Here is a 26,738-nt window from a genome sequence, read left to right as displayed (position 1 = left end):
CACCCCCACGATCGGCAATAAAGAACCCTAAAGAATTGGGGATTAAGAGGGGGGTGCGCGACGTGGCCTTAACTCTCTAGTGATTAAGGGGGATAAGGCATGAAATCGTGCGCCCGACCGTTTCGCTCGGAGAAGGGGAACTATAAATGCGGCCCACGAGGCCGGGTGCTAGGGGGTTTCACCCTTGGGACCCACGCGTCGGATAGGGCGTTGCCCGGCAACCAACCGAGGATGGCACTTGCTGGAAGCTTCAAGGCTGCCGGCCGATGATGCCCAGGGGCTACTGTCGTACCAGTGGCCCACGGGGTCCAACTGATACGGGACGCGTGGGTCGCCAGTGACGAAGCCCCATCAGGAAGGACTCCCGGGAAGCGACGAGCCCAGGAAGCCTGCCTCGAGGAGACGACCCCTAGTGAAGCTAAAGCTAAGGGCCAAGTACAAGATGCTCCCGGGAACCCCGGTCCCAGGAAGCCGAACGAACGCCTCCCAGCAACTAGCAGGTGCACTAGCCGAGAAGGTGCACCCCAGCAACCTGCGCTAGAGCGTGCAGGCGGGACCTGCAGAACAGTGAAGACAGGACAAGACGGCGGGCGCAGTGCATTTAATGCACCGACAGGAGTCTTACCAGCAGGCCTAGGCTTGCTTAGCAAGGCTAGAGCGGCTACCCTGAGAACCATTTTTTCTACCGTGTACAGTGGAACGGGCGCTGCATGGCGTCTAGCATGGATGAGCAAAAGTGTATTTCGTGTGGCTGTGACACACGTCTAGGCAACGTGTCACGCTGCATGCATTGGCACATGTGGTATCCCCTTGTCTATAAAAGGAGGGCCAATGCCACCGGTCGAAGGGTTCGAACCCAACTGATTAGGAAATACCACAGCGTTCATCTAAGTAGCCAACCCGGGAACTCCCCGGGTGATCTGTACGCACTCAAACTTGTGAATACAACTCAAAACAGGACCTAAGGTATTACACCTCCGGGTGGCCCGAACCTGGGTAAAACTCTTGTGTCAACACTTTGTGTCTATCGCCACGCCGGCGATTGCCGGAACGATCACCTCGTCCTCCACCGAACCAAAAAGGGAGTGCTCGGCATCCCCGGTGCCGGAGACCGTGCTCCGACACATGGTAATTGAGTTTCCCTCCCACGTATACTAACATAGCATAGCATTCAACTACAAACGATGGCAATTGGTGGAAGGGTAACGGCAGAGGTATCCTACTCTACTGGGACAAAAGTATAGCTAGCATAGATACGAATAATAACCCTATCAATGCAAACTACACAACACTAGTGCATAAGTATTTAAAGTAAGCAAGGTAATGGGAATTTATGATCAAAGTGAACTTGCCTTGGTAGTTGTCGGCGTTAAAGCACTCTTCACAGTCACACGGTTCGCTCTCCAAGTAAACTAAACGAAGCAATGAAACATACATAAACAAACCATACACAAGCAGAACATATGCCATGATGCAATGCAAGCATGTGACATGAGTTGGTAGGTTTTTATTTAACAAAAGGGATTTCAGTTTTGCATAACTCACAGGTTTTAAAACTCTGGTCCAAAAAGATTTAGCAATAAAAATTTATTACACTAGTTAAAAGAAAGATTCTAAAATGAGGGTTTTAAAAGCATAAAACAAGGTTTTATAAGAAACCAGAATTGTCGCACCAGTGGCACTGGGGTACCACCGTTGCATGACGCGTGGGTCGCATCGTTGAGTTACTGGGAGGATCTCACCCCGGACGGCAACGTATAGGCCGCCCGGCAAGCTACCAGCCCGGAAGGGCTAGCGGGGCTTCGGGGAATAATCCCGCCTAGGCACCTCCCAGGAAGGCACTTGCCGGGAGGACGAGTTCCCGGGCGCAAGTTCCCGTCGAGAGGGCGGGGCCGAGTGAGCAGAGCAACGGCGCCACGTGGGCGTGTGCCAGGCGCCCAGTGTGCAGTTTCGCCAGAGTAAGGAATGAAGCACACGGCGCATTTTATGAGCCGACAGGAGGAGCGTTACCCGTCTAGTCAGGCAAACAGTGGCTGTCCAGTCCTCCGCAGCAGGGCCTGGCGCGGGGGCCACTTCCGACTCCTTCGCCGCCCCTGTGACCTCGACGTCGGAGTCGAGATCAACCACAGTAGCACCCGCTTCCGGTACGGGTGCACTTGGGCCTGCAGCAGCGAGAAGTGTGAGAAGCGGGAAGCTAAAAAGTTGCCCGAAGGCGGACAAGGGGGCTCAGGATGGTTAACTTGCAGGGCCGTTGGGCTTGCGGGGGGAGCCTCCCCCACATCCTCCATCCCGGCAGGGGTCTCCAAGAGGCTTGCCGCGGGCGAAGTGCCACCTACGGAAAGAAAAGGTATGGTTATGCGATTAAGCGACGATTGAAAATGCAGCAAAGGAGGCAGGAAGGAGCCGTACCTGTCGCCTGCACCACCTCCGTTGGGGCTGGGTCGCCGGCAGGTGCGATGATGGCGCCGCTGGCCGCTGTAGAGGTCGGCTCGGCAGCGTTGCCGGCGAGGGGGAGGGACAACTCCCCCTCTTGCTGGCGCTCGCCGGCGAATCGGCCCTCGGGGGTTGCGCGGGAGCGCGATGCCCCGGAAGACCCCCCGAGCGGGTGGGGCAGTGGGTGCCCGTGGGGTGCCATGGCCCGGGGCGCCACGGGAACCGACGATGAGGCCGCCGCGACGTCGGGGGCTGCCCCCGGTGAGGCTGCCGCCGCGGCCCCGGCGGCCGCTGGGTCGCGGGCGGTCGTTGCCAGGGTGGTCACCGCCGTGACTCCGGCAACCACCGCAGGGGGGTCGCCACTGAGGTGCCGGCAGACGCCCCCAGTGCGGCCGCTGACGCGGAGCTGGATCCGCCGCTGGGGCGGATGCCACCGTGGACGGGAAGGAGGCGGAGATGTCGTTGAGCCCCGCAACACCAGCGTGGAGGGAGATGACCCCCGGCGGGAACCCCGTCGCGGGAAGGTCCTCGCCGGCGATCCCTTCACCCACACCTGGAGGGATTCCGGGTCCACGCCTTCGCGATGGAGGCGTGTCCTGTCCTCGGGACCCGTGTACATCCACGCGGGCTAGGAGCGCAGTTGGAGCGGCGCGACGCGCCGGGTGATGAAGGTGCGTGCCACATCGATGTCGGTGAGCCCCGCCAGCCACAAAGCCTTGATCTGCTCCACGATGGGGAGGAGATCGGCGTCGCGGTGGTACCGGTCCCACCATCCGGTGTGGGGTTGCGGCAACTCGGTGGGCGGGAGGATGAACTCCTCGGGGTCTTCTACATGGACCCAGCACCAATCACCCCGCCACTCCTTCTCGATCTTTTTCTCCGACCAGACGATGAACTCGGACTTCATCCGGTCGCGGGCGCGGAACACCACCCCCGACGACATCGCGTTCGCGTTGTCGATCCGGGGGTAGAAGTAATGCCGGAATAGCGCCACCGATGGCATCACCCCGACGAATGCTTCGCAGAGGAATTGGATGGTGGCGAGGAGATAGAGCAATGTGGGGTGGAGCTGTGCCACCCGCAGTTGATACGACTGCATCGGCGCGTGGAGGAACAGGGAGAACGGCGGCACCAGCCCGGTGAGGAGGAAGCGCCCGAACACCCGGAAGTCGTTTTCCTGGTGGTCGGCGCCCGCGGTAAGGATCAGGGTCTCCCCGTGCTCGTTGAACTTGGAGGCAACGGCGTGCTGGATCTTGGCCAGCGCCTCGCCGTTGTAGTCAGGCCAGTAGAAGGCGAGCTGGGCCCTCATCGCCTGCTTCTTCTGGTTTTTGTCGGCGGCGGCCTTGGCGGCCTTGGCGGCCGCCGCTTTCTTTGGGGCCTTCCCCTCTTTTCCCTTCCTGGTGGTGGGGGGCGCCATGGTGAACGGAGGCAGAAGTTAGCAAGAGCTCTTGGGCGCAAGATGCGAAGAAGTTGGAAGACGAAGGCTGGTTTGGTAACGGCCGTAAAAACTTGGAGCAGCAGTAGTGAAAACTTTATAGCACCCAGCCGTTTGGTAACGGCTGGTTCCGCACCCTACGTATGCGCTGGGATAATTCCTAATCAAAGGGGTAATGCGAAGAGTGGCCTTAACTTCCCTGTTTAAGGGGGAGGTTACGGCGGAAATCACGGACCCACTACTCCGTCCCTAACGGCGGGCTATGTGGGACAGCGAAGAGACGCGGGCCCGAGGCGAGTCGGGACCCACGCGTCGGTTGGGGCGTAGCCCGGCAACCGACCGGGGAAAAGTTCGTCCAAGAACAGGTGTTGCCAGCCCACGCTCAGGGGCTACTGTCGCACCAGTGGCATCCGGGGTACCACTGTTGCACGACGCGTGGGTCGCCTCGTTGTGTACCCGGGAGGATCTCACCTCAGGTGGCAACGTATAGGCCACCCGGCAAGCTACCTGCCCGGAAGGGCTAGCGGGGCTTCGGGGAATAATCCCGCCTGGGCACCTCCGGGGAAGGCACTTGCCGGGAGGAGGAGTTCAGGGCAGGATAAAGGATCTCAGCGTCACTCCCACCGGGTCACCACTGGTCAAGATGAAATTCATGTTCAGATTCAATTATAATACAAAAAAGCTCTTTCTACAAGAACGACCCCTGGTCAAGATACAATCTTAGAGTACATAACTTGAGTCCGGTCACCACTGCAAACGGTCCTCACTAGACTCGAGGGCTACTCCCACCGGGAGCGCTGGTCGCGCACCCGGTAGAATCTATACTACTGCCATTTACTGAGGACTCGACGGTCGACGTTGCCGCGCTAGGAGATCTTCTTCCTTCCAGTAACGCCAGCCGATGATTCTCGCCGCCTGCTTGTAAACAGCATTGAAATGAGGTCGCAGATCGATTTCATCGCCTGGGTCACCAGGAAGCTCCGATATTCGGCTAAGATTGAGTCGAGGGTACTGGACCCGCACAAACGCCAGGGCTATCTTCGCCCCCCGAACCAGCTGACGGTATATCAGCTCCTGAAAGGCACTATCTTGCCCAAGCTTTCAGGTCAGCTTGCTCAGCTCTTGGGGCACCTCCTCCAAGGGCCAGAATACCTTATGAATCGCCTTCAAAGTCTCTAAATCGGAGTTGAAGAAGCTTTTATTCTGATCTATGCGGTCTCGCAAAAGCATCAGGTCATGACCCCTCGCTCGGCCAGACCAGAACGATGATCGATCGATCGTCTGACGAGCGTTCGGGGCACTGTTTACCCGATCTTGCTCGGCTCGCGGGTCGGCCTGCATATCTGCAAACAACTCATGTTTCTAAAGCACAAGCTGAAAAGAAGAAGATCCAAGCAAAAAGGAGGCAGCGGCTCACATTGAAGCTGAGAACTCAGCCCGCGAAGCTCCTGGAAGATAAACTCTTCTCGGGCGGCAGCCGCTTTCAACTTGGTCTTGGCAATCTGCAACTCGCTCACGGCTCTCCGACTCTCCATCGTCGAGTTTTTGGCTCGAGTTCGGTTTCTTGGAGGCGTCGACGAAGGAACTCTAGTTCGCTTCGAGTCTGGTCTAGGGAAGGAACCTCCTTTGGAGCCGTCGACTCCGCAGTTTTCGAAGGGAGCATCTCAGCCGAGACTGCGGCTCTCGCGATATTCGACTCAGGTGTCACAACCCTCTCTGTGTCTACCTCGACTGTCGAAGTCGCGGGGTCTTTCTGCCACTGCAGAAGAGAAATACCCCCTTTTCAGTCCTGGAAAGGATTCAAAGACACGAGTCTTAACTAAAAGCAAGGAGTCCGACTCATATCAGTGCAAAGGAACAAGGATGTTTCTTTATTAATAATGCTCACATTCAAGCAAAAATGATACAAAAAAAAGGAAGAAAAATACAAAGAGGACAGGAGAAAGCCTAAAGAAGTCTAAGCCTCAAGCTTGGCCCACCTCCTGGCTCAGTGCACGAGTCAACGATAGCGGAGCCGCCTCTCCCTCAGATGCCATGCTCCCCAGCTGAGCCGACAGCTGGGCCTCCAGTTCTTTCCCGAGCTGGAAATAAGGCATCAAAACCACCTCCTCCCTGCTGGGTAACAAGGGAACACCCGATGCCACCTTCCGCAGCACGTCCTCGCCGACGCCGTGTACTAACGCTAACATGAACGTCGACTCTGCACCGGAGTTGGTCTGAACCCAGCTAAACTCGTCCAGAGGATCCGGGTCAGCGCTAGAAAACTCTACGAGTTTCCCTAGCGACTCAGGCACCGGCTCGTCAGGAAACATTTCCCGAACAAACCGGTGAGCACCCGGGAGGTTCCCTGGACTCCAGTCGCCGCTCCAGAGCAGACGGTTGCCGCAACGTCAATCACCCTATCGAGTGAACTTTCACTCAAAGGTAGGAGACCAGACAAGGAGAGCAGGCCTGCAAAAGAGCCAAAGCGTTAAGAATATATCCAAATGAGTGGATTCAACTATGATATTCTTACCTACGAGGGGACCAAGGACTCCTTGGAGTCGGACGGCTCTCGTCTTCTCCTTCTCGGCCTCCTTGGCGAGAAGGGCGCCGAAGCTTCTTGGGCGAGGCGTTTTTCAGCCTCCAGCTTCTCTGTCGACTCCCTGGCCAGATCAGCAAGTTTCTTCTCCAAGCTCTTGGATTGAAGCTCGGCGGCATCTTTGAGGGAGTTAGCCTGAGAAAGGAGATCTAGACGACAAAACAACAAGACACAATAGTTTTTCAACTCAAAAAAGACTAAGCTGGAAGCATTACCTTGAGCAGACCTCAGCTCTTGCTGGCTTCGCTCCAAGTCTTGGCGAAGCTGATCTCGCTCAGCCATCACCACATCATAGCGATCAACAAACTCCGTTATGGAGCAGATGATCGGCTGCGACCGTGATTACGTCAGCATCTGACTCATACTCCCACCGGGAGAGTAAAATTCTTTAACAAAAGAAGATTACTTTACAAAAAGAACTCAAGACTTACGTGACAAGCCGAAGTCGAGGGAGCCGTTTTGGCTCCATGCCTCTCCAAGTGAGTCGACGAGCGGGGCAACCTTCCTCAGGCATCGCTAGCTGAGGCTCAAAAGTCTCAACGAAGATTCAGGGACCCGAAGCTTTCGGGTCCGACCCAGTGGGCTCAATAGCCTGGGTTGTTGGTTGGTCACCCGAGACCACAGAGCTGGCAAAGGAAAACAGCTAGTTCAGTATTCAGATTGCACTATTTGGAGAGCTGCTGCATGAAGAATCACCTACCTGGTCTTGGTGACTCGGCCAAGAAGGCCAAATCGGCGAATAGGCGCTGGGCCGCCTGTCTTGGTCTTTTTGGCTGCAGGAGGAGGAGACGAGGTCGCAGCAGGTGGACCCTCGATACCAGTCGACTAATCATCAGACTTGGGGTTCGACTCCCTGCTGCGCTTCCTCCTCGACGAGGAAACCTCTTCCGTCTCGGAGTCGCTTGCCTACTCCGGCGACTTCGAGGACTCGTCGGCCAGCTCCTCCTCCCCTGCAGGAGGAGGTTGACTCAAAGGATCTTCGAGTCCCTACAACAAGCAAGCGGATCAGTAGCTTGCGAGTGGCTGTCCAGTCCTATTTTTTAGGCCCTAGACCCCTAGCAGCGGGGTTGGCGCTCATGCATGCATGCCAGCGCACCGAGAAGGAGTTGCCCGAGCTCCTTGCTTGCCACTTGTAAACCATGCCCCGTGGCACCTGTGGTATTCCCTTGGCTATAAAAGGAGGACCCCCGCCAACAGTCAATGGGTTGGGTTTTTCTTCATTAGCAAGTTGGTTCGTCTACAGGGCCAACTCGTAGTGCAACACTAGCAGTACCCTGAAGTAGAAAGAAACACTTAGCCAAAAATAGACCACCCGGGGGCTTCCCCCGGCAACCTGTAAACAGCCGATTTTAAAGCAATACAAGCTCAGACAGCAAGACGTAGGGTTTTACACCGCAAGGTGGCCCGAACCTGGGTAAAAAGTGCGTGCATGCGTTCTTGGTAGGTTCTTGCGCCTCGCACGTTCCCGCCGGCGATTGCCAGAGCGATCCCCGTAGCCCACTGCCAAACCTAAAAAAGGGGTGCCCGCGCATCCCCGGTGTCGGAGCCCCGTGCGATGACATCTGGCGCGCCAGGTAGGGGGCGCGTGAGGAGAGCTCGTCGGTGACCGCCGGCGGCAGCGTCTACGCAAAAATCGGCCTCGTCTTCTTCAAACGGCTGCCCTCCGCTCGGGAAACCGGCTGCCTCCCGCGCGAACCGCGGCAGAGGCCATCATCGCCGTGCGGGTCATGGTGTGGTATGAATCGCAGCAAGGCACGCCGGCGCATGAGACAAGGGGCGAGGAGTTTGTCGTCGCATGGGGCTCCGACACCGGGGCCGTGCGGTCACGCCCCCTTTTAAGGTTCGGCAAGGGCGTCGGGGATCGCTCCGGCGATCGCCGGCGTGGCCGATGGGCCTACGCAACCTGCAAAGTAATGTACACCGGATGCATGCAAGCTAAGAAGACATGCACACATGTTTTTACCCAGGCTCGGGCCACCCGGAGGTGTAAAGCCCTACGTCCTGCCTGTCTGAACTGGTATTGACTATAGATCAAGTGTTTACACGTTGCCGGGGGGAGGGTCCCCGCGCGTTTTTTACCCAGGTTCGGGCCACCCGGAGGTGTAAAACCCTACGTCCTGCCTGTCTAAGCTGATATTGATTACGGATCAAATGTTTACAGGTTGCCGGGCAAGCTCCCGGGCTTCCTCTCAGTGTCTAAGCACTCCTCGCCGCTCTCTGTTGGCTGCCTATTGGAGCCACTAAGCATCTATCGAGCGAGCTTCGTCCGAGCCAACCAACTGACCAAATGACTAACCCCCTTGACCGTTGGCATGGGTCCTCCTTTTATACACAAGGGGATGCCACATGTGCCATATTGCATGAGCTACAAGTGTCCAACGGGGAGGCATGCAACTCCCCCCGGTGAGCTGGTGGCGTGCATGGGTGCCACCTCCGCTGCTAGGAGCCTAAGACCCTAGGGTAGAATTAGACAACCACTGTTCCTTGGACCGGACGGGTAACTACCCGTCTTACATGTTCCTTGGCTCGTTTACTAAGCCGCGCGCCTTACTCCTTGCCTTGGTGGGACCGCGCGTCCCGTGCCCGCCACGCGCCCGCGTGGCGCTGTCCACTGGGCCCCACAACCCGAGGCGGGGGCACGCGCCCGGGAACCCCCAGTCCCACCAAGTCGACCCCGGGAAGCACCTGGGCCCAACGCACCCAGGAACCCCCTCCCGGGAAGCCACTTCCCGGGAGGTGCCCAGGCGGGAATATTCCCCGAAGCCCCGCTAGCCCCCTTCGGGCTGGTAGCTTGCCGGAGAGCTCATAGATGCTCCCCGGGATGAGACCTTCCCGGGAACTCGGGAGAGGGGCCCGCGTGTCGCGTAGCGGTGGTAACCCGGGTGCCACTGGTGCGACAGTAGCCCCCGGGCGTGGGCCGGCATCACCTGTTCCCGGAAGGGTTTCTCCCTAGTCGGTTGTCGGGCTACGCCCTTAACCGACGCGTGGGCCCTGATCAGTCGCGGGCCTGCGTCCCTTCGTTGCCCCGTGTACGGTGCCGTTAGACGCGGAGCAGTGGACGCGCGATCTCCGCCCTAACTCCCCCCCTAAATAGGGTAGTTAAGGCCACTCCGCGCATTACTCTCAGTGATTAGGAGTTGTCCCTGCGCACCCGTAGGGTACGGAACCGGCCGTTACCAAATGGCCGGGCGTCATAAAGCCTCTACTGTTGCCAAAAGGGGAACAACACTTTGCCCCTTCGCCTCCATCCTCTTCCGCGTCTCGTATCCCTGCGCTCCTGCCAGCTTCCGCCCTCGCTTTCCATGGTGCCCCCCACCACCAGGAAGGGGAAGGAGGTCCAAACCTCAAAGAAACCCGCGACAAGCAAGACCGAGGCGGCAATCAAAGCGGCCGCCGCGAAGGACCAGAAAAGGTGGGAGATGCGCACCACAGTCGCCTTCTTCCGCCCCGGCTATAACGGTGAGGCGCTGGGGAAGCTATGGCTCGCCGTCGCCTCCAGCTTTAACGAGCATGGGGAGACGCAGATCCTCCCGGCGGGCGTCGAGCACCAGGACAACGATTTCCGGGTGTTCGCACGCTTCCTCCTCTGCGGCATGGTACCGCCCTTCTCTCTGTTCCTCCACGCACTGATGGAATCTTATCAGTTGCGGGTGGCTCAGCTCCACCACACCTCGCTCTTCCTCCTCGCCACCTTCTAGTTCCTCTGCGAGGCGTTCGTGGGGATGATGCCGTCGGTGGGGCTCTTCCGCCACTACTTCTACCCGCGCATCGACAACGCGAAGGCGATGTCTTCAGGGGTGGTCTTCCACGCCCGCGACCAAATGATGTCCGAGTTTATCATCCGGTCGGGGAAGAAGATCGAAAAAGAGTGGCGGGGTGACTGGTGCTGGGTCCGGGTGGAGGACCCCCAGGAGTTCATCCAGCCACCGACGGAGTTGCCGGTACCCCAGAACGGCTGGCAGGACAGGTACCACCGCGACGCCGACCTCCTCCCCATCGTGGAGAAGATCAAGGCGCTGTGGCTAGCGGGGCTCATCGATGTCGACGTGGCGCGCACCTTCGTCCATCGGCGCATAGCCCCGCTGCAGCTACGCTCCCGGCCCGTGTGGATGTACACGGGTTCTGGGGACAGGACACGCCTCCAGGCGAATGACATGGATTTGGAGTCCCTCAGGACATGGGTGAGGGGAATCTCTGGCAAGATCTTCCAATCAACGGAGTTCCCACCGGGGGTCTCCGCTCTCCATGCTGGCGTCAAGGCGCTCAGCGACATCGTCGGCGCCTTCCCGCCCTACAACGAGTGGGGGCTGATGGACGACAACCCCACCCGGGTGCCGCACGCTCCCCCGCAGGCATCCCGCGGGAAGGAGGTGCTCGAGGAGAGCGAGGGCGGGTCCGAGCCCAGTTGGCCCTCCCTCCGGTCGCTGGACGACGAGGCGGGCCAGGCGGCCGCATCCCTGGAAGTCGTCGCCGTGGAGGACGTCAACGAGGAAAGCAGCGACAGCGCGCCTTTGATCCTGAGAAGATCGAGGGCGTTTGCAGCGGCCGCAGCCATCTCCTCAACGGCGACATCCGCCCGGCAGCGGCCACCAACCTGGCGGTGGCGGCAGCGTCCGGGGCGCCCGTCGGTACCTCGACGGCCCCCGTGGCCCCTGTTGCCGTGGGTGCCTCGGCGGCGGCCGCCCGCACTGCGGCGGGAACCAGTCCCGGGGTGCCCGTCGGTACCCCGGCAGCGCCCGCGCCTGCGGGGGTCACCGGCGCCCCCGCGACGGCCATCGCCCCGGTAGCGAGGGCCTCCGCGAGCTTGGCTCCCGGCGCCGCGACGGCATCGCCGTCGACACCCGGAGCTGTCCGGGTCACGACGACACCGCGGTGGGCGCCGCCCGCTCGGGTGGTGTTCCGGGGCTTCGTGCTCCGACGCAAACCCCCGAAGTCCTCCTCATCGGCGGGTGCCAGCAAGAGGGCGAGGAGCAATTCCCTGCCTGGCATGCCAAGCAAGAGGACGCGCGCCGACGCCGACCCCACTGCCGCGGGGGTCAGCAGCGGCGGGGCGTGTCCTTTGGCGACCCAGCCCCATCGGAGGCAGGGCCGGCACCGGGTATGTCTTCGTTGATTCCCTGCAACTGCAATTCTTGTTAGCCAAACTCACGAACATACCTTCTCTTTCTATAGTGAGCGGCAGTTCGCCCGCAGCAAGCCTCTCGGATGCTCCCGCAGGCACAGGCGAGGTAGGCGAGGCTGCCCCGGCTAGCCCGACGGCCGCACAAGGTAACCGCTCCGGTCGCCCTTGTTCACCTTCAATAGCTCCAGCCATCGCCGATCCTCATGCTTCTCATTGTTGCAGGCACAGGTGCACCCTTGCCAGGAATGGGTGCACCTGTGGTCGACCCTGACTCGGTCGTTGAGGCCGCAGAGGCGGAGGTGGAGTCAGAAACGGCTCTCACGTCCGGCCCCACTGCGACGGACACGGCGGCCGCAGAGGACACCGCCGCCGCCGTGACAGCACCTGGCGACATGCCCGAAGCCACGGACGTGGCCGGCACAGGCTCACCTGTCGTCCAATAGGGCAACCCCCGCCGGAGGCAGGGAGCCTTCTCCAGCCTCGAGGTCCCTGAGCGCGGGCGCGGGGGAAGTTGCCGGGGAAGAACGGCAAGACCCCCGGGAGCAAGTCGGCGACCCCGCGCCTAGCCCCACTTTGGCAGTAGGGGCTTCATCATCCTCGGGGGCTCTCCCCAGCACCGACCTCGGTACCCTCGCCGGGGTCGCTTGGAACCCCCTTACCTGGGATCCGAGCTTCTTTGAGCGGGGGCACCGGTTCCTGGACGCGTCCGAAACCAGCAATTTGCCTTCGTCACCTCCTACAACGAGGTGAGGGAGCGCCACACCGCCGCCAAGAATCAACTCGGCGAGGTGCGGCAGGCCGTGGAGAGAGAGCGGCACGAACTCTCCCAGCTGCGCGAGGAGGCGCGCCTCACCGAAGAGGAGGCGTGGCTGGCCCGGCAAGCCCTGGAGGCCGCTCGGGAGCCGGTAGTCCCGGAGACCGACCTCCGTCGGCAACTGGAGGTCCAGCGCGTGGAGCTCCAAGGAAGGCTCGACACGATGGTGGCAACTCTTGAAACGGCCCGGAAGGAGCACGCCGAGGTGCTCGCGACGGCCTAGACGCGGCTGGACGAGAAGAGCGAGCTGATCAGCAATTACCACGGCGAAATCCAAGCCCTCCGCGTCCTGCTGGAGGTGCAGATCAAGGCTGCCGAGGATGCGGCGAGAGCGGCCGGGCTTGAGGACGAGTTGGCCGCCGTCCGGGAAGAGCTCGCCAAGGCCGGCGAGGCCAACGCGACCAAGGCCTTAGAGCTTGCGAAGCTGGAGGGCCGCGTCAGCAAGGCCAAGAAGGTCGCGCAAGATGCCCGACTCCATCACAGCACGCTGATCGGGTAGCGGCAGCTCGAGACGGAGAAGCTGACAAAGATCGCCCAGTCGCTACGCGACCTGCTGCCCAAGTTCGAGCTGCAGGCAGTGGAGGTGGACGGCACGGACGTCACGACGCTGATCCCCTTCTTCTCCGACTTGGTGGGGAAGCTCGGGGCGCTCGATGTCTGGATCGCCAGGTATGGCGCCAACGAAGTCGCCAACTACGCTAGGGAGGTTGCCGGGACAATCCTCTCGCGGATTCATCTCCAAGACCCGGAGTTCCCCTTAGAGTCCCTGCTGGATGCTTGGTCCGACAACGAGGACGAGCCCACGCACACCCAAGCAGTGCGCGAGTTCGTCGACGAGGTCGTCGAGCGGATGCAGATGAAGCCGGAGCCTGATCTCCCCGCCAACCCCCCAGCCGAAGACAACGACGACTAGTTGCCGCAGCCCCCAGCCGTGCTCGTTGCTTCCACTGTACCTTCTTTTGTTTGCTTTCCCTGCAAGTATGGCGTTTAGCGCCGTTTGAACAATCACCTTTCGATTAGTCCATGTAATCATTTGGCACTTAGCTAATCAAGCTTGTTAATTTGCTCAATTTTTGTCCCTTATTCCCGAGGCTGCCTCACGGGATGGTTCCCTTAGCCTTTGCGTGTTACGCCTTGTGTTACCGGGGACTCGCACGCCCCACCCTAGACCAGACCAGGGACCCAGGAAGGACCCGTGGTGCCTACCTGGGGTCAAGCGGTAGGCGGCGAGCCACTCCGCTTGCGGGGTAACTACTCCAAGCCGTCTCCTCCCGGGACGGACCCGGGAGCCACGCGGGGAGCGCACTTCCCCCGCAAGCGTCCTCCTCACACCCTGGCCGCGTGCAGATTCTGGGACCCCACTTGGCGAAGCAGCGTTAACACTTAGTTAATTAAACTTTTCGACAAGTTCGTTGTTCCTGAAGCTGTCTAGCGGGGTGGCCCCTTTTAGCCTTTGCGTATTTTGCCTTCTGTTGTGGGGGACTCGCGCGCGCCTCACCCTTGACCAGACCAGGGACCCGGGCCGGACCCGTGGTGCCGACCTGGGGCCAAGCGGTAGCGGGGAGCCACTCCACTTGCGGGGTAACTACCCCAAGCCGTGCCCCTCCGGGACGGACCCGCGAAGCCACACGGGGAGCGCACTACCCCCGCAAGCGTCCCTTTTAACACTCCGGCTACACGCGGGATCAGGGGCCGCACCCAGCGGGACAGTGCTCAGTTTTGTTTAGCTCTTAGCAAATTCAGCGTTCATGTTCAGACACTTAGCTTTTTCGTTCGGTCCAATGCCTCGTGACGCTCGGCGGTAGAGTGCAGACAGGGCATTGCCTTGGTAGGAAAAACCACCTTGGGTACCTGTTCAAGGGAAACGATCTCTGAGGGATGCGCCAGGAGTGCGGGTGGCTCCTCCGCGCCTCCGTGGCACCACCCGCCTTAACGGCCCCGAACCCAGCTTCGCTCTGAGCAGTTCCATGGTTGGGGCGCGCCTTTTATAGGCGCGGGAGGGGGCTTTGCCACCGCGCGTGACGGACCCGCGCAGCACAGTGGCGCCCTTCCCTCGAACGTGGCGCAGTTTCCGCCGTCATGTTTACCAGGCAACTGTGGCACACGTGGCGGCAACCTGTCATCTCAGAAGCCTCGGAGTGCGATGAGCCCCTTGTGTTGCGGTCCTCCCGCTGTTGGGAATATGCCCTAGAGGCAATCATGTATGATGTAATTCCCAATGTATTCATAAATATTATTGAGTTGTCCTTGTTTGAACATCTGATATGTATCATTGAATATGTGATTTGATTGTGGAACTATGTATTCATGTTGTTCATACTAAATTGTCCTTAGTCATTGAGGTTGTGCTGGACACATAACCTAGACTAATGTGAAAGTTGGCTGATGACTCGGTTTCACTTGTCATGGGCATGGTGATGTCATTCCAGCTTACACGGACTCGGCTAAAGAGTTTAGCGAGTCGGACTGACCCATATTGAGATGCAACGAGTAGGTCGTCATTTGCATGTCTCAATCAATGTAATCCTTAGACCTGAGGTTATCGCACAATCCGAGTTGTGGATCACCAACTTAGGTTCTGTCAAACGTTGTTCCGTAATAGGGCAGTTATAAAGGCAGAGTTCGGGTTGACTGAGAATCAAGCTGTGTGATGTGGATAACCAAGATGGGATTTTGCCCCTCCGACTGGAGAGATATTCTCTGGGCCCTCTCGAGTGATATGATTCGGGAAGCATGGCCATGCGCGACTTGGTTAATTGTTAACCGGGTTGATCGACTAAGAGTTAGTCGGATGAATCGTATATCACAGATCGAGAAGAGAGTTGAACTATTAAAGGGATGACGATTAATCGCCTATAGTTCGACAAGGTATATCGTGAGGCAAAAAGGGACTAAGACGTATGTCACATTGGAAGGTACGTCGTCATGACTCGATGGTACTTGGGAGTCGGCACGTTCTGCTAGGAGCCGCTACCGATTGATCGATTGTGAGTCGGACTCCAATCGTGTCCAAGTCGCCATGAGCCTGTGGGGTCACACACTTAAGAGCGGGAGCAAGTATTTGGTCGGGTTGGACCCGAACTGGAATTGGGCTGACAATGCGAGTTGGACTCGCAGGGTGGATGGGCCACAAGGCTTGGAGCCCACTTCCACTCGATATATAAGCAGGGGCGTGGGATGCCTGAAGGGAACGGTTTTTTCCACTCTCATGCGTTGAGAACCCTAGCCCGATTCAGTTCAACCGTCGCACCGGATCTAGCAGTCCGCCGCCGGAGCTCCTCCTCGCACGTGTGGATACCGGCAGAGGTGCTGTACGTTCAGCACTTCGACGATCGCGGGATTGGATCGGCTGGATCGGATCGAGGGACTGCACTGCATCAAGGCGCCGCATCAATAATCCGCAACTGCGCGTCTAGTGGTAATCCTCGTGGCCTTCTACCTCGGCTAGATCTTGGGAGTTCGCGTAGGAAAAGTTTTTTTGTTTATCTCTACGCGCCCCTTCACCCGCACCACAAGGCACCGGTGTATGGTGCGACCCGTGGGCAGCTCACGGGCACCACAATGTACAAGATTCCACCCTCCTGCAGGTTAGACTCTTACTAGGCCCGAGGTGCTGCAAAAATTTCGAAACTTACGAAAACAAGCAACACAAAAAAATCCCTCCTGCTTCCCAGCCCCTAGGCACAAAGGGGTCGGCGCCAAACTTGGATGTGAGCATTTCCTTTCCCAGGCGCAGCGACTGCGAGGGAGGCCGAACAACTGCGCGCCCAGTGATGCACGTTGCGGGAAGCCCGCCAACGGCACGTCCAGTGATGCACGTTGCGGGAAGCCTGCCAACGGCATGTCCCGTGCCGGAATGATCCGGCAACGGGTTTACGTTTTGAGGCCACAACAGCCCCCTGTTCACAACCAAGTATGGAAAGACACCTTTGTGCACTTAAAGCAGGAAACAGAAGAAAAAACACGCGAATAAACAAGGCAAATCCGAAGCTCAGGGGCGAAACACTTATCTTTATTCACGATTAACTAGCGGTTTACACACGGGGGCTGCCCGATTACACTAGTTCGAGAGGTATGCATCGGAGGCATCACCTGAGGGTCGGGCTCAGCCGCTTCACGAGTAGAACTTGCGCAAGTGCTCAATATTCCAGCTATTGGGCACCGGCAAGCCGTCTTCGGTTTCCAGGCGGACAGCCCCCGGCCTGGTCACCTGCACTACCCGGAAGGGGCCCTCCAATTTCGGAGTCAACTTGTTCCCGACCTTCGTTCCTTGTATCCGGCGCAGGACAAGGTCTCTGTTCTCGAGCCCCCGGGGACGGACGGAGTCCCTGCTGGTAGCGCGCGGCTCACACAGCAGCTCGGCATCGAAGCTCTTCGATGAAGTTTAGATCATCGACCCTTTGCTCGTGTTGGCTGGTGTCGCCGTACGCGTGTACTCGGGGAGATCCGTACTTGAGCTCGAGGGGCAGCACCACTTCTGCCCCGTAGACAAGGGCGAAAGGAGTTTCGCCCGTTGCCCGACTAGGTGTGGTCCGGATGGACCGCAGCACGGGCTGGAGTTCTTCGATCCAGTGCTTCCCGTGGCCTTTGAGCTTGTCAAAGGTTCTCGTCTTGAGCCCCCGCAGCACCTCTGCGTTGGTTCGCTCCGCCTGTCCATTACTCCTCAGGTGAGCAACGGACGCAAAGCGCAGCTTAGTGCCCATGTCTTCGCAGTAGGCTTGAAACGCCGCGCTCGTGAATTGCGTGCCGTTATCGGTGATAATGCTGTTAGGAACATCAAACCGGCACACAATGCCCTTGAACACCTTGATGGCCGCCTGGGCGGTCACCTTCCGCACTGGCTCCACCTCCACCCATTTGGAGAACTTGTCGATGGCCACGAACAAGTATTCGTAACCGCCAACCGCCCTTGGTAGCTTGCCGACGATGTCCAGCCCCCAGACCGCGAACGGCCATGAGGACGGGATGACATGCAGGGCCTACGCTGGTTGGTTGCTCTTCTTTGAGTGGAACTGGCACGCCTCGCACGTCCTCACCAGTCGCTCTGCGTCGGCCAGGGCCGTGGGCCAGTAGAATCCATGCCGGAACGCCTTGCCGGCTAGGGCCCGGGACGCCACATGGTGTGAACATGTGCCTTGATGTATGTCTTCCAACAGTGCGCACCCTTTTTCCTGTGGCACGCAGATAAGTTTGACACCGTTCGCGCGCCTGCGGTAGATGTGACCATCTACCACAATGTACATCTTGGGTTGCCGCGCTACACGCTCCGCGGCGACGTCATCCTCCGGGAGAGCCTCCCCTTTCAAATAGCGGGCGATTTCTTCCGCCCAGGGGGGAATCTCCCTGCCAACGCATGCCGCCGTATCAGCGGCATGGACCCCCGCTGCGGCAGGGGTTCCTTCGGTTGCCGGAGGGGCGTCCCCGGCAGCCGGCCGGGGGGCGACTGAAGGAGCCACTTGCTTCTGACAGAACACCCCCGCCGGAGGCTTCCGGCGCTCTGCTGCCATCTTGGCCTCGTCAGCAGCGAAGTTATCCTTCCGCTTGACATGCTCGAAGCGCAAACCCTTGAACTTTCGTTCCAGCTTGCGGACCTCCTCCACGTACGGCGCCATTTGAGGGCAATCGTAGTCCTTGTTCACCTGGTTGATCACGAGCTGAGAATCGCCGCGAACAACCAGGCGCTTAACGTCGAGGGCAACTGCTGCCCGCAACCCGGCAAGCAGGCCCTCGTATTCCGCCGTGTTGTTGGTGGAGTTAGCAAAGTCGAGTTGAACAGCGAACCTCAACTGGTCCCCTGTTGGCGACTCGATGTCGACCCCGACGCCTCCTCCCTGAAGGCTGAACGCGCCGTCCAAGTAGAGGACCCAGTGGTCCTCGTCCAGCTTACCGGGCAGGCTGGTCTCCGGCTCACTTTCTTCTACGCCCGTGGACGTCCATTCCGTGACGAAGTCCGCCAGGGCCGTGCTCTTGATGCTTTTGGAGTTGGCGAAGTGGAGGTCGAACTCCGACACCTCCATCCTCCATTCGGCCACCCTCCCGGTGGCTTCACGGTTGGTGAGGGCTCGCTCAAGGCAGAACCCGAACACCACCGTAACGTGGTGCGTCTGGAAGTAGTGGCGCAGCTTGCGGGACGCAAGGAGAATCCCCAGAAGGAGCTTCTGTACTTGCGGGTACCTTGTCCGCGCGTCGCGTAGCACCGTACTAACGAAGTACACCGGGCGCTGCACCAACCGCTTCCGCGGCGCCGAGGTTGCCGGCTCGGGGGCGGTCCCCGGGTCTGAGGCGGTTGCCGGAGGCCGCTCAGCCCCCTGCCCCGCAGCCCCAGTCCCCGGGACGTCTTCCTCCCTCTCGGCAATCAGCAGCGAGCTGACCACCTGGTCAGTCGCCGCTAGGTAGAGTAGCAGCGGCTCGCCCAGCTTGGGGGCGACGAGGATGGGCGGCGACCTCAGGCACTGCTTGAGTTCCTGGAGCGCCGCCTCGGCCTCGGGAGTCCAGTCGACTGGACCCTTCTTCTTCATTACCCGGAAGAAAGGCATGGCACGCTCACCCAGCCTAGAGATGAAACGTCCCAGCGCGGCAACAAAGCCGTTGAGGCGTTGGACATCTTTCACCTTGCGGGGGGCCTCCATCTTCTCGATGGCTTCTATTTTGGTCGGGTTGGCCTGTATCCCCCGGTGTAAAACCAAGAAACCCAGAAGCTGCCCGGAGTTGACACCGAAGGTGCACTTATCAGGGTTCAGCTTGAGCTTGATCCTGCAGAGGTTGTCGAATGTCTCCCGCAGGTCATCAACCAGCGAGTCCCTGCGCTTCGATTTGATGATGATGTCGTCCATGTAGGCCTCCGCGTTGCGGCCTAGCTGGGGCCCCAAACATTCGCGCAGGGCGCGCTGGAATGTGGAGTCCGCGTTCTTCAACCCGAAAGGCATGCATGTATAGCAATAGCAGCCAACCGGGGGGATAAACGCTGTCTTTTCCTCATCCTCGACCGCCATCTTGATTTGATGGTAGCTGGAGAAAGCATCCAGAAAACTCAGCAAGTCACAACCAGCGGTAGAATCAACTATCTGGTCGATACGGGGTACAAGGAAGGGATCCTTGGGGCATGCACGATTAAGATCGGTAAAATCTACGCACATGCGAAGCTTATTCCCTGCTTTGGGCACTACTACAGGGTTAGCCAGCCAAGTGGGGTACAAAACTTCCCTGATCGCCCCGGCAGCCCTAAGCTTGCCCACCTCTTGCTTGATGAAATCTTTCCGCTCTTGTGCTTGCCACCGGATCTTCTGCTTAACGGGGTGCGCATCCAGGCGCACCGCGAGCCGATGCTCAATCACCTCCCTGGGGACTCCGGGAAGGTCCGACGGTTGCCAGGCCAACACGTCGGCGTTATCCCAGAGGAAGGTGATGAGGGCGCTTTCCTATTCAGCGGCCAGGTTCGCACCAACGGTAACGGTGCGCTCCTTGTCGCCGGCTTGGAGGGGCCACTTCTTCACTTTGGCGTCCTCCTCCCGGAGCCCCTGCCCCTTGCTGGGGCGCGAGCTCGAGCCTGCGCCTCCCCCGGCAAGCCCTTGCGGGGTGGCACGGGCCTTCTTCGTTGCCGGGGCATCACCCGGCAAGTCGTCGTCCTCGACGACATCCTCGTCGCCGGCGTCAGCTGCAGCAGCGGCCCGGACGACCTCGCCAACGCACCAAGCCGCGTCTTTGAGGTCGCACCTGATGGAGAGGACTCCATAGACGGACGGCATCTTCATCACGCCATAGGCGCAATGCGTAGCCGCCATAAACTTGATCAGCGCTGGCCGACCAAGGATCCCGTTGTAGGGCAACGGGGTATGCGCCACGTCGAACACTATGTGCTCGGTCCTGAACGCTTCTCGGGACCCGAGGGTGACCGGCAGCGTGATGCGTCCCAGCGGGCGCATGATCCCGGGGTTCACCCCCCGAAACGGTTCGGTGGGCTTCGGCTGCTTCATCGGCAGCTGGAGCTTTTCCACCAGCCTGGTGGACAGGAGGTTAAGCCCCGCTCCGTTGTCCACCAGCACCTTGGTCACCGTCATATTACTAATGATCGGCGAGACAACGAAGGGTATTACCCCGGAACCAACTATCGCGCTGGGTGATCGTCGGCGCTAAAGGTGATCGGCACGTGCGACCACCTCAGCGGCTGTTGCGGCTCCGCATCCGGCAATAGCGCGCACACGTCGGGGGTGAGGCGCTTCACCGCGGCGTGGGACGGGAGAGCCTCAGCTCCCCCATGGATGCAGGCGACGCCACGAGACTCCTGGAAGCCCGGTTCGTCACCGCCGGTATAGTCGGACCCGCGCTGCTCCTCAGCGCGCGCCCTGTCGCGTCCCCGAGGAGGGCGTTCCCGCCCAGTGAGGGGTTGGCCGCACCCCCCTTGGGGTTCACCCCTGCCGACACCACCGCCGGCCGGCCTCGGACCCGCTCTGGGGTCGTTTGGGCAATCTCGGAAGAGACACCCGATGTCGCCACAATTGAAGCAGGCGCCGTCGTCGCACTCCTTGTGGCGCTGCTCCCGCCGCTGCTTGATCCCCTGTAGAACGTGGCAACTCTGCGCGTCGTGGGGGGAGTTGCTGTCGATGGGGCAGCGGGGCGCGTCGCCCTGCTTCCCGCCAGACTCTCCAACCGGCGAGGCCTTCTTCGCGGGCCTTGCGGCAGGAGCCCCCGAGTCCGCAGCGAGGATTTGCTTCCCGCTGCGCTTGCGGGAACCCTTCTTCTGCGAGCCCTTGCAAGGGCTCGCGGCAGCCGGGGCTGCCAGCTCAGGCGCTAGGCGCCCTTCCTCGGCCATGGCGCATTTGTGCACCAAGGCGTACAAGTCCTGCGTCGTCCGGATCCGATGCGTGCTCCGCTTCTCGCGCATCTTGGGATCGCGGACGTTGATGGCGAAGGTGTTGATAATGGTGGCCGCCTCCGCCTCCGGGATGGAATAGGAGAGGTTGGAGAAGCGGATGACGAAGGCCCGCAACGTCTCTCCCGGCTTTTGCACGATAGTGTGCAGCTCCGCCATGGTTCCCGGCCGCTTATAGCTGCCCTGGAACGCGCTCACGAACTGCTCGCGCAGGTCCGCCCAAGTGGCGACGGACCCGGCGGGCAGGTTGAGCAACCAGGTTCGCGCTGATCCTTTCAGGACCATCGGGAACCAGTTCGCCCTGACCTTGTCATCGGTGCCAATGGCATGCATGCCCAACGTATAGGTCAGGAGAAAATCTTTGGGGTTAGCGGTCCCGTCGTACGTACCGAGCGTGGGCGTTCGGAACTTACGGGGCCACGTCACCCGCCGCAGCTCGCGCGTGAACGCGGTGCAGCCATCCTCGGGGCCCATGGGAGCGTCTCTTGCTCCTGTGGGCGCTGGCGCTCCACCACGCGCCTGCGCGGGCGCTCCAAGCGCGGGCGCAGATCCTCCTGCCGGTGGGCGATGAGTTCGAGGACCCCTCCGGGCCCCCGTCTCCTTGCTCTCGCCGAGGAGGGGGAGGGTTCTCCCCCTGTCGTGAGGCGGGTGGCGCGTCTCCGCGCTCTGGGTTCCGCTCGTGGCCGGAGCCTACCGGGGCGCCCTCGCCTTGCGGCTGCTAGGCGGCTAGGGCGAGAAGCGCTTCCAACTCCTCGCCCCATGTCTCGTGCGCCGGCGTGCCCTGGTGCGGCTCGTACCGCACCATGACTCGCGCGGCAACGATGGCTTCATCCGAGGTTCGCACGGGGGGCAGCCGGTTTCCTGAACGGCTGCTTCCCGCCCTAGCCCCGGACGCCTCCGGGTGTGCAGGGCGCGAATCCCTAGGGGTTGCCCGTGACGCGGCATGCTCCTGGTGCCGCTGCCGCGGGGCGTCCTCGGGCTGCGACTCAACCCGTTGGCTGGCCCGGGCGACGCCGTGCATGCTCGCCCGACTGCCCCCGGCACTGAGGGCCGCCGGTCCCCTTGGCCGATTGTCGGTCGACGGTCGAGGAGGCGGCGGAGGCAGCTGCGTTTGCTGCACCCTCGAGGGCTCGGGGTTCTCTTGAGCCCCCGACTCGGGTCGCACGTCGTGCGACCGCGTGTGCGCCGCTAGGGCCTCACGCGGGTCTATGCGGGAGGCACCAGCCCGCTTGGGGGGCATGGTGACTAGGCTCGTCGGCGAAGAAGAGCGAAGCCGATGCCAATGGAAACTTTTGCTGCCGGCGATCTCCGGTGTTGTCCACTCCCGCACCCCCTACCTGGTGCGCCAGATGTCGTCGCTCGGTGCTCCGACACCGGGGGCGTGCGGCCACGTCCCCCTTTTAGGTTTGGTAGGGGCATCTGGGGCGGAGACCCGGTGATCGCCGGCACGGCCGATGAGGCCCTACGGGGCCGGTGAGACGAAGTGCTAAGGGTACACGCTAGTCTAAGAACAGATGCACGCGCGTTTTTTACCCAGGTTCGGACCACCCGAAGGTGTAAAACCCTACGTCCTGCCTGTCTGAGCTGATATTGATTACGGATCAAATGTTTACAGGTTGCCGGGCAAGCTCTCGGGCTTCCTCTCAGTGTTTAAGCACTCCTCACCGCTCTCTGTTGGCTGCCTACTGGAGCCACTAAGCATATATCGAGCGAGCTTCCTCCGAGCCAACCAACTGACCAAATGACTAACCCCCTTGACCGTTGGCATGGGTCCTCCTTTTATACACAAGGGGATGCCACCTGTGCCACGGTGCATGAGCTACAAGTGTCCAACGGGGAGGCATGCAACTCCCCCGGGTGAGCTGGTGGTGTGCATGGGTGCCACCTCCGCTGCTAGGAGCCTAAGACCTTAGGGTAGGATTAGACAACCACTGTTCCTTGGATCGGACGGGTAACTACCCGTCGGTCGGCTCGTTTACTGAGCCATGCGCCTTACTCCTTGCCTTGGTGGGAACGCGCGTCCCGCGCCCGCCACGCGCCCGCGTGGCGCTGTCCACTGGGCCCCACGACCCCGGGAACGCGCCCGGGAACTCTCAGTCCTGGCAAGTCGACCCGGGAAGCACCCGGGCCCAACGCACCCGGGAACCCCCTCCCAGGAAGCCGCTTCCCGGGAGGCGCCCACGTGGGAATATTCCCCGAAGCCCCGCTAGCCCCGCTAGCCCCCTTCGGGAGGAACCCGGGAGAGGGGCCCGCGCATCACGCAGCGGTGGTACCCCGGGTGCCACGGCTGTGATACTGGGCGTTCTCTTTTTTGGCTAAGTGCTCTTCACTGCTTTAGGATACTGCTAATCGCTAAGTGTGAGTCCGTCTATCCGTCCAATTGTTGAACCGTCGAACCCTTCGACCGCCGGCGGGGGTCCTGGTTTTATAACCAAGGGGATACCACAGGTGCCACGGTGCATGCGTTACAAGTGGCGAGCGGGGAGACATGGCAACTCCCCCTCGGTGCGCTGGTGGCATGCATGGGTGCCAACTCCGCTGCTAGGGGTCTAAAACCCTAAGGGTAGGATTGGACAGCCACTGTTCACCTGATTTAATGCGTCGTGCGCTTCACTCCTGGCCCCGCCGAGACTGCGCACTCGACGCCCGGCACGCGCCCATGTGGCGCTGTTGCTCTGCCCGCTAGGCCCCCTCCCTTGCGGAGGGAGCCTGTGCCCGGGAACCCCTCCTCCCGGCAAGTGACTCCCCGGGAGGCAACCAAGCCTGATACGCCCGGCAACCCCTTCTCCCGGCAAGAGGCTTCCCGGGAGGCGTCCCAGCGGGAATATTCCCCGAAGCCCTGCTACCCCTTTCAAGCTGGTAGCTCGCCGGGCTGCTTGTGGCTGCTGCCCAGGAAGAGGCCCTGCTGGGAACTCGGAGACGGAGCCCCACGCGTCGTGCAACGGTGGTACCCCAGGTGCCACTGGTGCGACAGTAGCCCCCAGGCATGGGCCGGCAACTCCCGTTCCCGGACGAGCCTTCCCTGGGTCGGTTGCCGGGCTACGCCCACAACCGACGCGTGGGCCCCGATTCGCCTCGGGCCCGCGTCCCTTCGTTGCCCCCCCCCCTAGTAACACGCCGTTACAGATGGAATAGTGGGCGCGTGATTTCCGCCCTAACCTCCCCCTTCAACAGGGAAGTTAAGGCCACTCCGCACATTACTCTTTTTAATTAGGAGTTATCCCCGCGCACCCGTAGGGTACGGAACCGGCCGTTACAAAACGGCCGGGTGTTACAAAGATTTTTACTGATGCCCAAAAGGGGAAAGCACTCTATTCCCCACAGCCTTCGTCTTCACCCTCCTTTAGCATCTCGCATCTAGGTGTTCTTGCTAGCTTCCACCTTCATCCCCAATGGCGCCCCCCACCACCAGGAAGGGAAAAGAGGTGCAGGTCTCGAAGAGAGCGGCGGCCAGCAAGAGCGAGGCGGCACCCAAGGCAGCCGCCGTCAAAGACCAGAAGAAGCGGGAGATGCGGGCCACGCTCGCCTTCTACCGGCCTGGCTACAGCGACGAGGCGCTGGACAAGATTCGGCATGCCGTCGCCTCCAAGTTCAACGAGCACGGGGAGACCCTGATCTTCCCGGTGGGCGCCGAGCACCAGGACAAGGACTTCCAGGTGTTCGGGCGCTTCATCCTCACCGGGCTGGTGCCGCCGTTCTCGCTGTTCCTCCACACACTGATGGAGTCGTACCAGCTGCCGGTGGCGCAGCTCCACCCCACATCGCTGTTCCTCCTCGCCACCTTCCAATTCCTCTGCGAAGCGTTCGTGGGGGTGATGCCGTCGGTGGCGCTCTTCCGCCATTATTTCTACCCCCGGGTTGACAACGCGAAAGCGATGTCGTCGGGGGTGGTATTCCGCGCCCGCGACGAGATGAAGTACGAGTTCATCGTCCGGTCGGGGAAGAAGATTGAAAAGGAGTGGCGGGGCGACTGGTGCTGGGTCCGAGTGGAAGACTCCCAAGAGTTCATCTTCTCGCCCACAGAGTTGCCGCAACCCCACAACGGCTGGCAAGACAGATACCACCGTGGCGCCGATCTCCTCCCCATTGTGGAGAAGATCAAGGCGCTGCGGCTAGCGGGGCTCACCGACGTGGACACGTGGCGCGTACCTTCGTCAACCGGCGTATCGCGCTGCTCCAACTGCGCTCCCGGCCCGCGTGGATGTACATGGGTCCCAGGGACAGAACACGCCTCCACCAGGACGGCATGGATTTGGAAACCCTCAAGACGTGGGTGAGGGGAATCTCCGGCGAAACCTTCCAATCAACGAGGTTCCCGCCGGGGGTCTTCTCCCTCCATGCCGGCGTTGCGGCGCTCAACGACATCGTCGCCGCCTTCCGCCCTGCAACGAGTGGGGGTTGATGGACGACACCCCCAATCGGGCCCCGCGTGCTCCCCTGCCAGCACCTCGCGAGAAGTAGGTGCTGGAGGAGACTGGGAGCGAATCCGAGACCAGCTGGCCCTCCCTCCATTCGCTGGACGAAGAGGCGGGCCAGCCGATGGCGTCCCAGGAAGTCGTCCCTGTGGACGACGATGACGACGACAGCAACGACGCGCTCCTGATCGTGCGAAGATCAAGGGTGTACGCTGCGGCGGCGGCCCCCTCCTCGGGGGACCCGGCGGCATCTTCCCCAGTGGCGATATCCGCCCCGGCAGCAGCCGCCAGCCCCGCGGCGACGGCTGCCTTGGGGGCGCCCGCCGGTACCTCGGCGGCGACCTCGTCCGCAGGGGCCGCCGAAGCCTCGGCGGCGACATTCGCCCCAGCAGCGGGCGCGAGCCCTGTGGCGGCAGCTGCTCCGGGGGCGTCTGCCGACGCCTCTGCGGGGACCATCCGCGACACCTGTGACGAAGATGCCGTCCGTGTACGGAGTCCTCTCCATCAGGTGCGACCTCAAGGACGCGGCCTGGTGCGTTGGCGAGGTCGTCAGGGCCGCTGCCGCAGTCGACGCCGATGATGAGGACGTTGTCGGAGATGAAGGCTCGCCGGGCGACGGCCCAGCACCGAAAAAAGGCCCGCGCTGCCCCGCAACAGCTTGCCAGTGGAAGCGCAGGCTCGAGCTCGTGCCCCGGCAAGGGCCAGAAGCTCCGGGAGGAGGCCACCAAGGTGAAGAAGCTGTCCCTCCAAGCCGGCAACAAGGAGCGCACCGTCGCCGTCGGTGCGAACCTTACTGCCGAATAGAAAAGCGCCCTCGTCACTTTCCTCCAGGAGAATGCCGACGTGTTCCCTTGGGAGCCGTCGGACCTTCCTGGAGTCCCTAGTGAGGTGATTGAGCATCGACTCGCGGTGCGCCCAGATGCCCGCCCCGTCAAGCAGAAGATTCGACGACAAGCGCAGGAGCGCAAAGATTTCATCAAGCAAGAGGTGGACAAGCTCAAGGCTGCCGAGGCTATCAGGAAAGTTCTGTACCCCACTTGGTTAGATAACCCTGTAGTAGTACCCAAGG

The 26,738-nt window shown here is 60.8% G+C and overlaps 1 protein-coding gene across 1 annotated transcript; it reads right to left on the bottom strand.

Moving 5' to 3' along the window:
- Positions 1-6,383: 6,383 nt before the first annotated feature.
- Positions 6,384-26,125, bottom strand: LOC112269363. Its single transcript, XM_024456035.1, has 2 exons — positions 25,702-26,125; positions 6,384-6,598 (listed from the first exon to the last, which is right to left on the bottom strand). Exons 1-2 carry the CDS (start codon positions 26,123-26,125, stop codon positions 6,384-6,386), a joined length of 639 nt encoding a protein of 212 aa, XP_024311803.1.
- Between the last annotated feature and the right edge of the window lie 613 nt (positions 26,126-26,738).

The sequence above is a fragment of the Brachypodium distachyon genome, chromosome 5 (genome assembly GCF_000005505.3).
Source record: "Brachypodium distachyon strain Bd21 chromosome 5, Brachypodium_distachyon_v3.0, whole genome shotgun sequence".
NCBI lineage: Eukaryota > Viridiplantae > Streptophyta > Magnoliopsida > Poales > Poaceae > Brachypodium > Brachypodium distachyon.
This window is presented reverse-complemented; position numbering and strand designations above follow the sequence as displayed.